Source organism: Epinephelus moara, chromosome 9 (assembly GCF_006386435.1).
Source record: "Epinephelus moara isolate mb chromosome 9, YSFRI_EMoa_1.0, whole genome shotgun sequence".
Taxonomy (NCBI): domain Eukaryota; kingdom Metazoa; phylum Chordata; class Actinopteri; order Perciformes; family Serranidae; genus Epinephelus; species Epinephelus moara.
This window is the reverse complement of record NC_065514.1, coordinates 39,271,430-39,285,351: the sequence shown is the minus strand read 5'-3', so window position 1 is coordinate 39,285,351 and position 13,922 is coordinate 39,271,430. Positions and strand designations below refer to the sequence as shown.

General features: G+C 39.6%; 1 protein-coding gene across 1 annotated transcript in view; it reads left to right on the top strand.

The window, feature by feature from the left end:
• The window catches only part of psmb10 (proteasome 20S subunit beta 10), a 60,209-nt gene that overhangs the window by 31,316 nt on the left and 14,971 nt on the right, over positions 1 to 13,922 (top strand). The window contains exons 4-6 of the mRNA XM_050052819.1: positions 11,218 to 11,358; positions 11,533 to 11,648; positions 11,870 to 11,928. Coding sequence (XP_049908776.1) covers positions 11,218 to 11,358; positions 11,533 to 11,648; positions 11,870 to 11,928 — 316 coding nt within the window. The remainder of the gene's footprint in view (positions 1 to 11,217; positions 11,359 to 11,532; positions 11,649 to 11,869; positions 11,929 to 13,922) is intronic.

Sequence of the window (13,922 nt, the reverse complement as noted above, 5' to 3'; positions counted from 1 at the left end):
TAGGATTTTAAATTCAATTCTGGATTTTACAGGGAGCCAGTGCAGAGAAGCTAAAATAGGAGAAATATGATCTTGTTTCTTAGTTCCTGTTAGTACATGTGCCGCTGCATTCTGAATTAGCTGGAGAGTTTTTAAAGACTTATTAGAGCTTTGAAGAATAGTTAGTGAATTGATTGAACTCATATAGTTATTGCCCCAGATCTCTACACAGTAATTGAAATATGGTAAGACAATGGAACAGTATAGGATGCGGAGTGATTTATGATCCAGAACCTGTTTTGCTTTGTTTAAAACTGAAATGCTTCTTGATAGTTTGGTTATGTTTGATGTGTGGTTTCCAACTGATTTTCTCATCTATTATCACCCAAAGGAATTTATTTTCATGAACCCTTTCAATCTGCACCCCATCTATCTATATTTGTACTTGTTCATTATCCTGCAATTCCCAAATAACATTATTTTTGTTTTATTTAAGTTTAATGATAATGTGTTTCTGTCAAACCATATTTTCAAGTTGTTCATTTCTTTAGTGACTTCCTCCAGTATTTCTTTTAAATTCTCCCCAGAACAGAAATATTCGTATCATCAGCAAACATCACCAGCTTCAATACTTGTGACACCCTACAAATATCATTAATATACAAGATAAATAGTTTAGGGCCCAACACTGATCCCTTGGGGACACCACAAACAATGTCCAAACATGACAAGAACAAACATCACCCAGCGTAACAAACTGCTGTCTCTTCTGTAGATAGCTTTTAATCCTGTCTGACACAATACCTCTGATTACGGAATCAGAGGTATCCAGCTTTTTTAGTATATCATGGTTGATTGTGTCAAAGGCTTTCTGTATATAAATAAATATTCCAACTGCATATTTCTTTTGCTAAATAGCATTTGTGATTAAGGCTGAAAATTAAAGGTGCTGAATCTTTTGCTTTTGTTAATTCTAGGTTGAAATATTCATAATAACTGCATTTGCAATAAAAACAAATTTGCAAATTTGGCTCCAGAGGGCCATTTTTCAATGGCCGCCAAAAAGGTTGTGTAAAAGCTGATTAGATCAGATGTCAAAGGACCACAGACATATTTTTTCCTCTTCTTTTAAGGATGTTTTTTAGAAGCTTTTAAGAGAGAAAAATGTGAAAGCCAAATTTAAGGAGCATGGCCATTTAAGGGTCTGCATCCTGAAAGGATGACAAACAAAAAGAAAAAGGTGAAAGCTAAATTAAAGAAGCATGGCCATTTAAGGGTCTGCATACTGATAGGATGACAAACCTATAGTGAAATGGATTAGGCAAGTCGAAGCCCCTCACCACACTAGGAGGCTAAAATGGTTAGCATAGCTAGCGAACAGCCTGGTCAAGAACTTGCAGATGCAGTTTTGACAGAAATTTGACAGTTCAGGAACGAGGTGAAAGATGGCTTCGAGAGGGCACAATCTACAATATCCTCTTTAGAGCAGATGGTTTGGGGCCTGGGAGACAGAATGACAGAGGCAGAGAACCCTGTTGGCGTGATGGACAGGGGCGACCGTGCAGACCGGCTCCTCCGCTATCTCATGCAGAGAGATAGTCAGATGGAAGAAAAATGTGAGAACCAGGAAAACTTCATGAGAAAAAACAACCTGCGTGTGTAAGGCATACCAGACGGACCTGAGACAGGAGATACAGTTAAGTGGATGGAAGGCTTTCTCAAAGACATTCTGGATTTAACGTGCGATGTTCCATAATGTCTATAATGACCGGAGGATCCCAACGCACTGCCAAGATCATTCGTGATGAAGTTTCTCAGCTGTCAGACCAGTGTCCTGATCAAGGCATGGAGTGCGAAAAATCTACTGTACAACGGGAAAAGAATAACTATGGACCAGGGCCCGTATTCACAAAGAATCCTAAGACTAAAAGTAGCTCTTAGTGACGTCATTCTAAGAAAAATCTTAGAATTCAAGGAATTCTAAGATTTTTCTTAGAATTTTCCCTTGGTAAGATAAAAGTTATTCACAAAGCATCTTAGGCCTTAAGAGAGCTCCTAAGGTGAAAAACTGTTAAGAGGAGGGAGGAGGACTTTTAAGAAGCCTAAGAGTGTCTTAAACAGAGAAGATGGCGGAAAGACAGAGAGGAAGGAGAGATATTCTCCGTATATTGAATGACAGTGATTTAATAAGACGCTACCGGCTTGATAGTGTAGGGATAATGTTTGTGGTTGACCTCATCAGGGATGAGCTTACTTTTCCCACCCAGCGTAGTAACGCAATAACGCCTGCTTTGGATTGCAGCACGTACCAGCGCTTCTCACACTCATTGCTTGTGCGTAAAAGGAGAGGGAACAATGCGTTGATTTGTCAGGCAATACGCTCCCAAGTCTGCCTCTTCCCTTATGCCGTGATCCCGGGACCGAATTTCCCTCTTAAAACTCCCTTGTTCTCCTCCACGAACTGTGCCAACAGCAGGCACTGCTCTTCTGTCCAGTTCGGCTTTCTCGTTCTTTTTTTCTCCATTTCATTCGTTGTTTTGGTCATTCTGCCAAATCAAATCGCTTTTTACCAGGAGGCCAGCAATCACAGTAATTGCTGACAGCTGAGTCTGCGTCCACCATTAATATCAAATAGATTAAGTAGTAAAATTACCAGCATGGCGAGTAAACATAACAATAAGCAAATCAATATGATAATTGGCATGTGAATGAGGTATGTTCAAACATTTTGAAGCTGTGTAACAATTAATTTAATTTTGCTGTTTTATCATCATGACATAAAATTATTTTCACGATTACACATTTCTTAATACAGTCTAAGTTCTATGATCGGTTGATTTCACTGTCCATTCATTACTAGGAGCGCATTTGTTTTTCTTTTTTCTTTTTCTTTTTCCTTTTTGTAACAATCAATCACAGCTTTTCGAAGACTGCGTCATACCTAGCAACGGGGTCAACCACACCTCCTCACTAAGATAAAAGTTTCTGTCCCCTCCTTGCTCAGAGTTTCTCTCAGAAACTTCCTGAATCACTCTTAAGCTAAGATTCCTTGCTAGGAATTTTTAGGCTAAGTTAGGAGCTCTCTGAGAGCTTTGTGAATACGGGCCCAGGACTACTCACTGGCCTCGCAAAGGAGACGATGTGAATATGCGGGCATCGAGAAGCAGCTCCGGGAGAAGAACATCAAATTCCAGACCCCATATCCAGCGCTCCTCAAAGTTCATCTAGATGGCGGAATCAAAACCAACACTTTGGCGTGGGAGGCGGCGGAGGGTCTGCAGGGACTCAGCATCACGACCAAGCTGTCCAAGGAGGAGTGCCTGGACAGAGAACTACACCGTGGAGGGTGGCAGACAGCGGGCGCGAGGAGCAAGGTTGTTTTGTTCTTATTGTGGAGTTCAAGACCGCACAGTTGGTTCACAGTTGTTCTTCTGTTATGTTCATACTTCACAGTTCATCAGTTTTTCCTTATCCGCTGCGAGGGTCCTAAGGACAGAGGGATGTCATATACTGTAAAGCCCTGTGAGGCAAATTGTGATTTGTGATATTGGGCTTTATAAATAAAATTGAATAAAAAATTGTAATTGAATCAGGAAACACATGGACAATATCACTGTCATGATAACTCTTTTGTCGTTTATTTCTCCTCATTTCCATTTTTGTTGATATAACTCCTTGTACGGGGTCAGATGTATTATCAAATAATTACTACAGGCTACAATGGGAGGCATTAAAGTCATAAGTTACAATGTGAGAGGTCTACATAGCCCAGTAGTGAGGAAAAAAAATATTAAGTCAGCTCATACAACTACACTGTGACATAGCTTATTTACAAGAAACTCAAATGTCAGATGCTGAATATATAAAGCTAGGTAAAACATGGGCGGACAAAGTGTTTTATTCCTCTCATGCATCTGGAAGGAGAAGGGGTGTGGCAATTTTGGTTTGGAGAGGAGTGAATTTCACATCCACGTCAGAGTTTAAAGACAGTGAGGGAAGGCTTATACTAGTGAACGGAACAATAGATAGAACATAGTTGCACTATACTTAGATTATATTTTGAGTTAGGCCATATTTCCTCTGTAAATTGTATTTGTCATCAAATGTTTTTTATTGTGCTACTTTACCAAAATAACAGAAGTATGTAAAACAGATTTTAATAATAGATACTGTTGGTATTCTTGAATGGACTCCTTTTAAAAAAGTCAAATATGTGGCAATATTGCATTCAAATGAAAATTGGGATCTGTGTGCAAGCTACAGTTCCCATTTTTTTCTGTCACTATGGAGGTTTAGAAATGTTTAAAGGCTTGGCCAACTTATTGACATTGTAAAAATAGACTTTCATAGCCTCCATGTGTGGACAAATGCACAAAAACATTCCAGATGTACAGGCCAGGATGAGTTGCATGTGTAAGTGATGTGAATATTGTGATATTATTGATTGATATATTTGATAGAAACAACAAAAATGTTTCTGGATTTGGCCATATTTACATTAGAAACATGACTGCAACAGTAACATACAATTACAGAACTCACCTGATTCAGGCTGTGTCTCACTGGAAGTCATGAGGTAGTGAGGTGATGTGCTGAATCCAGCCGTGCTGCTGCTTGTTGCGTGACTTGTAGCTGTATTCAAACATACAGTACATCCATACTGTTACACCACTTCATGAAGTCTGCTGTGTCATTCTACTCCATATAAAGTAGGCACTGTACAAATAGACTTTATTTTATTTGACCTACATTTACTGTAATTAGTAACAAGGTTAAACTGGAACATTCAACAGTAATAATAATGACATTATAATAATAATATTAATAACAACAACAAAAATAATGCTAAAAATGACAACATAGCAGTGTATCAGAGACCACAAATAATTGGCTAAATTTACATTCTTCATCGAGTGGAGCAGAGAAGGCCCCTCTGCAGCAGCTTCTTGGGTTTTCTCGTTCAAATATTTTCTCAGTGCATCTGGACAGATGATTTACCTATGACTGTACAGTACAAGCAAAACATGTAGCTGCAGCAGACAGACTACTACTTGCACCAGTGATGTGTTCGACATAACATAAATTATTATCAAGTTGTGATTTTGCATTACTAAAATAAAAGAGGTTGCACTACAATTATATAGTCACACATTAGTTTTACAGTTGTCCCTATTTGCTATCGAATTTCAGCACAATATCTAATGTGCTAAGTAAGAGGAGGAGCACTAAGCAGCCAGTAGTTCACCAGATAAAAACAGCAATAAACCAGCTCAGCAGCTTAACTCAATCCTTGGCAGCGATCACATCATTATCTACAGTAGCATTATTAGGCAACTTTGCTTTATTTCAGCTTGCAAGCTGCTAGCTCGTACAAATGAAAAGTCAACGGCATTTTTTAATGTTATAAAAGACGACATACTTCGATACTAGGACCTCCGCCTCCCCTTTTCTCCGCTTTCTGTATGTCGCACCTGAGGGCTTGGAGGTCTTTTCATGATGATAACCCAATAATTTGACAAATTATGACCTCTTGTTGTCTGTCAGTCACAACGGCTACCTACCTTGGATGCGCACAGATAACTCATCCCACCCCCCTCGCCCACAGTGACGTGACTGAGCACGGGGTTGTTGTTGTTTACTTTTTCTTTATTTGTTCTTTTTTTTTTCAAGACATAGCATGAGGAAAGGGCACCAGTCAGGGCTGCAAATTATTAGTAGTATTTATTTTACTTTATTTATTCTATTTTACTTTTTTTTGAGGGCTTGCAGCTGCGCTCCTGCCAGCATGTGGTGCCCTGGCGACCGCCTACATGGCCTATGCCAAGAGCCGGCCCTGGGATTGGAACTGTTATGTCACAATCTGAAGATAGATTTCCAGCAGCCACAACCCCCTGTCCCAGAATGAGCAAAGTACTGAAGGGTCACTGCATTGAAATGGGTCTGATTGATGTGTGGAGATATCTGTATCCAAGTAGCAGAGATTATACATTTTACTCTAATAAACATTCATCTTATTCCCGTATAGATTATTTTTTCACCCCTAAATCTGAGGGTCACAGAAAAGTGGAGAGTGAAATTCTTCCAATAACACTGTGAGACCACACTCCACTGACCATCATGTGGGATATAGGACACAATACTACTTCCAGGAGATACAGACTTATGCGTCACTTCTCAACGATGAACCTTATCTAGAGTTTATCAAAACAGAGCTCCAACTCTGTGTAGACGTAAACACACATCCAGACACGTTACTAGTAGTTAGTTAAAATAAAGCAGTTAGAACAACAGCATAAAGCGCAACCCACAGCAGTTTTATTAACAGAACTAAGAGAAGCACGCAGGGCCCTAGGCTCTCTGCTCTCTGACAAGATTGAGGGACAGCTTCGATTTGCCAAACAAAGATATTATGAACATGGCTCAAGGGCAAGCATATTACTTGCTTTCCAGGTAAGGAAGCAACAGGAGTCTAATGTAGTCCAAAAGCTTAAGTCACTAAAACCAAACCAGTTTTTGACGAAACTATATAATATATTTCAAAGGCTTTTGCTGATTTTTATAAGCTATTATATACAAATTGTAGTACAAGCTCTCTAATTCAAATGGCCAGTGGCTGGCATCAAGTATCTAGGAATTCAGATTACTGCCTCACTAGATAAACTATACCAGGCCAATTACGAGAAATTGTTCAAAACAATAAAAGATTACCTAGATAGGTGGCACACACTACTCCTTTCCATTCTGGGGAGAGTAGAGACTGTACGTATGAATATGCTACCCAGACTGTTATACCCCTTCCAAATGCTTCTTGACCAAATATCTAATGGTACACTTTGCATGTTAGATCACCTTACCTCTGGATTTGTCTGGCAGGGGAAGCGACCAAGAGTCAGGTGTAAAACACTACAACTTCCAAAAGAGGAAGGGGGGTTAGCTCTTCCTAACTTACAAATGTACTTTTGGGCTGCCCAGTTGAAGCCACTCACTGTATGGCTCAATAATGATGTAGACAGTTGGTGGTTGAACATAGAGAAATCAGCTTGCCAGCATGAATTAGCAGAAATGCCTTTCTTAGGGTTTTCTCAGAGAGATTGCAAAATGAATAAATGGACTAAACTCACATTACAAATTTGGAAAGAAGTGCAAAAGACTTAGAATTTACCTCGCCATATTTCAGCCCTTAATCCCGTTGGATCCATGAGGGACTTTATCTCCTCATTGGATAACCCAGGATTTGGGTTGATTTATGTACATCAGCTTTTTGATCAAATAGGTCAAACTATGAAGTCTTTTGAACGAATAAGAAAAGAGTTTAATCTTCCACAGACAGATTTCTATAGATATTTACAAGTTAGACATTTTCTACACAAAAAAGATTTTAACATTCAACCTCCTCCCATATGGATAAGACTCCCACTATATTTTATATCCAAATGGGAAAATGAGCTTCAATTACCAGAACCATTTCCCACTGAGACCTGGAATAAGATCTGTTCAGGATCTCACATGGTCACTAGATCAAACACTTGGAGAGAATTCAGACGGAAACTTATTGTACGCTTCTTCAGAACACCTCATATAACGTGAATTTGATAACATCTGGTGCTTGCTGGAGGGCATGCGGAGAGATGTTGGCTAACTATGTTCATATATTCTGGGCATATCAAAAGCTTAAGACTTATTGGGACAGAGCCTGAAACAACAATCAAACATCAGAAAGGGGCTTTTTTGCAATTTTGCTTGCTTCAATTTTCATGTTTTGTCTGATATTTAGTCTGGTTTTAAAGTCTCTCTCCTCTTATCTGTATGCCAGTGCAGTGTTATTATTACGTTTAATGTGAGCAGAGCCGCAGCACAACACTAATGGCCACAAAATACTTTGTAACGTTATTTATTAATTTGGGGAAAATTCGCTCAGTATGATTTCATATTCATGTCAGTATTTGTTATGGATGGTTTACCAGCCAACGTTGATATGGCATGTTTTAATTGTGTGAAAGCAATGACATAATTAATAGTGCAGAGAAATTGACCTGAGTAGTGTCTCAAAGTGTTTTTTCAAGTGGCAGATGAGCTCACTATATAGTCCTCTACACAGAACCATGTAAAAACTTAACTTGCTACTTTTGATCAGAAGCACTTAGAAACACACTTTTAAGCCAGAAACATGTAGTTTTGGATATATTTGAAGGACAATACAGTTTCATATGGTTTCCCTCAGTGGCTGGTCTAAAAACAGCAGTCCTTTTTGTCCTCTGTAATGCCTTTTGATACCATGTAAAGTTAAAGTTAAGTCTTAAGTTGCCACTTTTGAACAGAAGCACTTAGAAACAAATTTCTAAGCCAGAAACATTAAGTTTTGGATCTTTTTGAAGGGCATAACAGTTTATGTGGTTTCCATGAGTGGCTGGTCTAAAAATAGCATAATGTCAGTTTTGGCCTTATTAGGCTCTGTAATGCAGTTTGAGACCATGTAAAAACTTAAGTTGCTACTTTTGCTCAGAAACATGTAGTTTGGGGTCTATGTGAAGGACAACATAGTTTTATATGGTTTCCTTCAGTGGCTGTCATGGCAAGGTGCCCACTCCAATATAATTAGATTTTGTTGTTTCAGTTTTCTATGAAAGCCGAAGGCCATGCTTCCAATTATTTTTCAATGCTGTTATCTCGAAATCACGGTTAATTATTTTATCATCTCAAGAAAACAAGCCTTTTTATCCCATGATAAGAAGATAATCAACCAATTTTCGTTAGGCTTCTTATAATGTTCATCAGGAATCAGGAGTGCCATGAAAGCATATGCAAAGATGGCGTCTTGATAACTTTAAGCCAAAAATGTCAGACCAAGGAGTACCCATTGTTAATATTACTGATTGCATCAGATGTTAATGGTAATGAAATAATAATGCTCTGTGTGCATCATAGGTACAGAAAAGGCATAACACAGTGTGCGCTAAAGGCTCTGTATCTGAAATTTTTGCCTGTTCTAAAACAAGTCTTTGCACCACAGAAACAGCTAGCACAACAACACCTCAATCAACAGTAAATGCAGGATGTGGAGAGCATGGAGTAACATCCTACTATCTGTTTTTTTGCATGGCTGCATGCAAAAAAAGCTGCCAGTTTGGGGGTGTAGCTGCATAAGCCACCATATGTTATTAATTATTATTAACTATGTTGCAGAAGAAATGAAGAAAATTGTACCTTTACCAATAATTGTAAATAGGCGATCAAACATATGGAACAGAACTCATTATTTTACATGTTCACAGAATCCAGTTTGTCAGTGTTCATTTATGTACTAAAAGTGCAATAGGAGTGAATGGAGAGAGAAAAAGAGGTATAACAAGGCTGCTCACAGGAACAAGAGACCAACTTCTAATTTAACATCATTCTATCAGGATGGCAGAGGGTGGAGTTTGACCCTGAAGCTACTATACTCTGTTATTTTTGTTGTTTTTGTTTACATTTTTCTGCTTTAAAAGCACCCTTTAAAAAATTAAGAGAGAAAAATGGGATGGTGGTCTTCTGCCATCTGATCCAATCAGCTTGAGCACACTTTGGCAATCTCCAAGTATCTTAAAGCCAGTTTTCTGCAACATTCATGTATATTAAGTGCCTGTGTGGCGTCCATTTTGAACAACGCTTGCCATAGGCCTCAGGGGCAAAATCTGCAGCGCCCTGTATGTATATCTTTTCATAACTTACAAATCTACATAGGGATGCATGGTATTGGATTTTTTGCCGATATTTGATATGCCGATATGTAGCAACTAGGGCTGTAGTCTCCTGGGGCCAGTTGCACCAACTGGTCTTAAGCCTGGTCTTAAGCTAAGTCGGTCGTAACTTGGCGTTCTAAGCCTGACCTTATAGTTACGCCGGTTGCACCAACAGGGCGTAAGCCTTCTTCTCACTAAGACCGGGCGTAAATCTTACGCCTAGTCAAGAGCAGGCGTAAGGTCATTATCAAGCTGCTCTCATGCGCTCTAGAGCGCAGAGAGCGCAACTTGGTTATCTATCTATATATATCTGTATAAGAGCGGGCATTTAGACGGGAGAGGGTAATTAGAGACAGAAGCAACTGGACATAGCCTATATAATGACGAGGAGCTGATTGAGAGGTTTCAATTCGGTAGGAGAGATCTGTTTGAACTTATTGAAGAGCTGTCACCGGATTTACAGTTTGTGTTGGGCTGCAATGCAGCACTACCACCAGCCTTCCCACCAGGCAGGGGAATCCTCCCCAAATACGTCAACAATGATGTCACTGTAAATTGAGGTTTTCGGGGAGGACCCCCGCCAGTTGGATGATTTTTTTTGGAGGAGATGTATTTTTTGCCTTGCTGAGGAGATCTTTCCACTTCTTCCTCATGTCAGCCTCTGTATGAAGGCAGCCAGAGTCTGAACACGCATTGATGTGCCCCGTTATCTCTGCCCATACCGACTGTTTTTTCTTATTTGTGATACGTCTATGTGCTGGCTGTACAGCTTGATTAATTTTCTAATTTCAGTGTCGGTAAAGTTTTTCGTTGATCCTTCATGTTTTCTTCAAATCTTAAACTGTAAATAAACTGTCAACACAGATAAGAGGGACTGTCACCTGTCAATTGTCATCTGTCAAGCACACGGGGTGATTCAGCGGCGCGTCATTTAACGTCACCGCGCTCCTCTAGGCAGGCCGCGAGGGGCATTCTGGGGGCAGTCACATGGACGCGCACAGCTAAAACCAGCGTAGCTAAGACCAGGCGTAAACCCTGTTGGTGCAACCGGCGTAAGTCCACTCCTTAAGACTGGTCTTAAAAAAGACCGTCTTAGGAGTTACAACCAGGCGTAGTAAAGACCAGTTGGTGCAACCGGCCCCTGGTCGACTAGTCGATTATTTGGTCGCTCTGCTCTCGTCCGTAGCTAAGGTAATACAGCAGGATGACCAATACTTAGTTGGGGATTCAGTTCCCAGGTTTAAGTGCCCTTGAGGAAGACACTAAACCCTAAATTTCTCCTAATAAGTGTGTTGTTATCATGTAACAGCATTTTTATGCAGTTAATATAAAGTATTATAGAGGTTGTGATCTAATTTTACTGAATATTGGCATTGTAACTAATAGAATATGGCGTTGGTTTGTAAATGTTGTGAGCAGTAGTAAAAAAATGTGCTTTATGACATTAACATCAAGGAAAAGTATTTTAGGCAACTTTCCACTGTCTGACTTGTTATACTATGTCCTGTATGTTCTGCAGCTGCTGTGGGGCTGGTGTGGCTGCGGACGCAGAGATAACCACACAGATCATGGCGTCCAATGTCGAACTGCACATGCTCAACACTGGGCGACCCCCACTTGTTGCCATGGTAACCAGACAGCTGAAACAGATGTTGTTCAGGTGATGGTAACAGAGATTTAAAGGATACAACACACAAATGACTGATGGTCAGATGTTATGTTTGGGCTTTTTTTTTTTAAATGAACAGCACACGTTCAGGCAGACTTGCCCTATATTCTTCCCATTGATAGAGAGCAGGCAGCATGTTGTAGTGATGTCTGTTTGCTTTTTCAGATACCAGGGTCATGTCGGTTCTTCTCTGATCGTTGGAGGAGTCGACGTGACTGGAGCTCACCTGTTCAGTGTATACCCACATGGCTCCTATGACAAACTGCCTTTCCTTACCATGGGTACATGTTTAATGTACTGTATACTTCTTTGTGTGGTGAACAGACTGGGAAGTTGTCTGTGAGGATTGTTATTTTGACCATAAAAATACAGCAGAATAAAGAAAGTTTCACTCAGGACAGGGCCAGGCTTTAAAACCAGGCTAAATATCAGACAAAACATGAAAATTGAAGCAGGCAAAATTGAAAAAAAGCCTCTTTCTAATGTCTGATTTTGGTTTCAGGCTCTGGAGCTGCAGCTGCTGTATCTGTGTTTGAGGACAGATTCAAACCAAACATGGAGGTGAGACTGACTGTCTGCTTTGGCAAATGTAATGTCTGTTATACTAAAAAGTGGAGTTTATATTGAAAGCATGTTGTGCACCACAAATTACATCATAATGGAGATGTATGGGAAAATGTTTATTGTGTAAATATCTACCAAGTGGGAAACAAACACAAGACAGAACCTTAAAAACGCAAAAGGAAAAGGTGAATCAGCTGAGTATGTAAGTCAAATCAACAACCACTAAATACAAGAGCACAGAACAAAATGTTACACTGTGAAACTGAATTAGCACTATATTTTAAAGATTTTTTTAATGGCTTTACCTTGCCTCCAGACAGCCCTTTCAGATGGGGAACTGAAGCCATTATCTCAAATCCACCAGGCACCATTGACAAAAATAGTCATTTTACTTTGCAAAACACTGTAGTTGCTGGTATACTGCTGCCTCCATCATATTCCAAATATAGTATACTTTTAAACTGATATGGATTTTTTGGTGGCTAAAGTCCTTGCTGCTGTGGCCCCATCCATAATAGTACATTATTTAGATTAAGTTTTTTTTTTTTTTTTTTAAAAACACCAATATTATTATCCCCCGTTAAAGGTTTTTTTGGGGGGAGTTTTTCCTTATCCCTTGCAAGGAAGAGGGATGTTGTGTGCTGTAAAGCCCTGTGAGGCAAATTGTGATTTGTGATATTGGGCTTTGTAAATAAAACTGAAAAATGAAATTGATAAAATTGTATTACTTCAATATAAAGAAGTAAGTATAGCAGAAACATCAGACAGGTCAGACCACTATGTTAAACTACAAATCTTTAAACCTCACAGTTATGACTAAAAATGTCAACAGAAGTTTCAAACGGGGAAGCTCACTTTAAGTTTACATCATAAAATTTGTCATATTGTAGCGAGGCAGTAACTTATAAAAGGAACATTTAATTGAAGCCGTTTTTCAACCACACTCATGCCATAGAACCACAGGAAAACACACCTCAAAGATTTTCAGATGGATTTAAACACCTGAACTGTACTGTACATACGGTGAAAATGAGCTATATCGCTTGTGGAAATAAGGAACTCTGGATGGCACTCTGTCAGAAGACTCCACTCGCAAATATCCGGATGGGACTGAGGTCGAAATGCGTAGCGCTGTCAATCACAAAGGGGTTCAGCCTTTTAGACAGTTCCTCCAATCATCATGCATACACCGTGCGTCCTCTCCCATCTACCGCTCCATTAGGTCCCAGGGAAGCTGAGCCTCCCTGGAAGTGACGACTTTGTCGCATTTATCCAATGACTTTCCCGCTTTACTGCACGAAAAAAACTGCTCAGTGCTGTCTCATAGGAATGCTTGGAGGCTCCGCGTCCACCCTGCTGACACAAGAATGTATGACAAGGAGGTCGCGTTTGAAAACTGGTGATAAACAGCTGATGGTTGAACATCATAGTCATGTTAAACGCATCCTAGCGCACGTTTAATGCAATGTAAATTCTTATTTTAATGTAAATTCGATAGTGCATATTTGACCATTTCTTCTATAAAATTTTAGGGGAAGTTCAGCCTCCTTTGTTGTCTCAGAGCACTCGCCCCTAGTAGAGATGAAGAGACAGGAATCCTAAGTCAGTAAGCCCCCAAATTAGATGTACAGTGTCTGCTGCTGCTATCACTGACAAAATAGTTTGGTCAAGTTCTCAATTTTATAGACTTTCCCAGTTTAATGTGACTGATGAATGGTGGGAAAAGGCATTAATCAGAGTGAATTCCACATCTGCTTGTGAACATCTGACTTCAATTAAATTCAAGGTCCTGCATAGGATTCATTTTAGGAAAGCCAGGCTAAGCATCTTTTTTCCAGGCGCTAATAATATATACTGAACAAAAATATAAACGCAACACTTTTGTTTTGCTCCCGTTTTTCATGAGCTGAACTCAAAGATCTAAAACATTTTCTATACACACAAAAGACCATTTCCCTCAAATGTTGTTCACAAATCTGTCTAAATCTGTG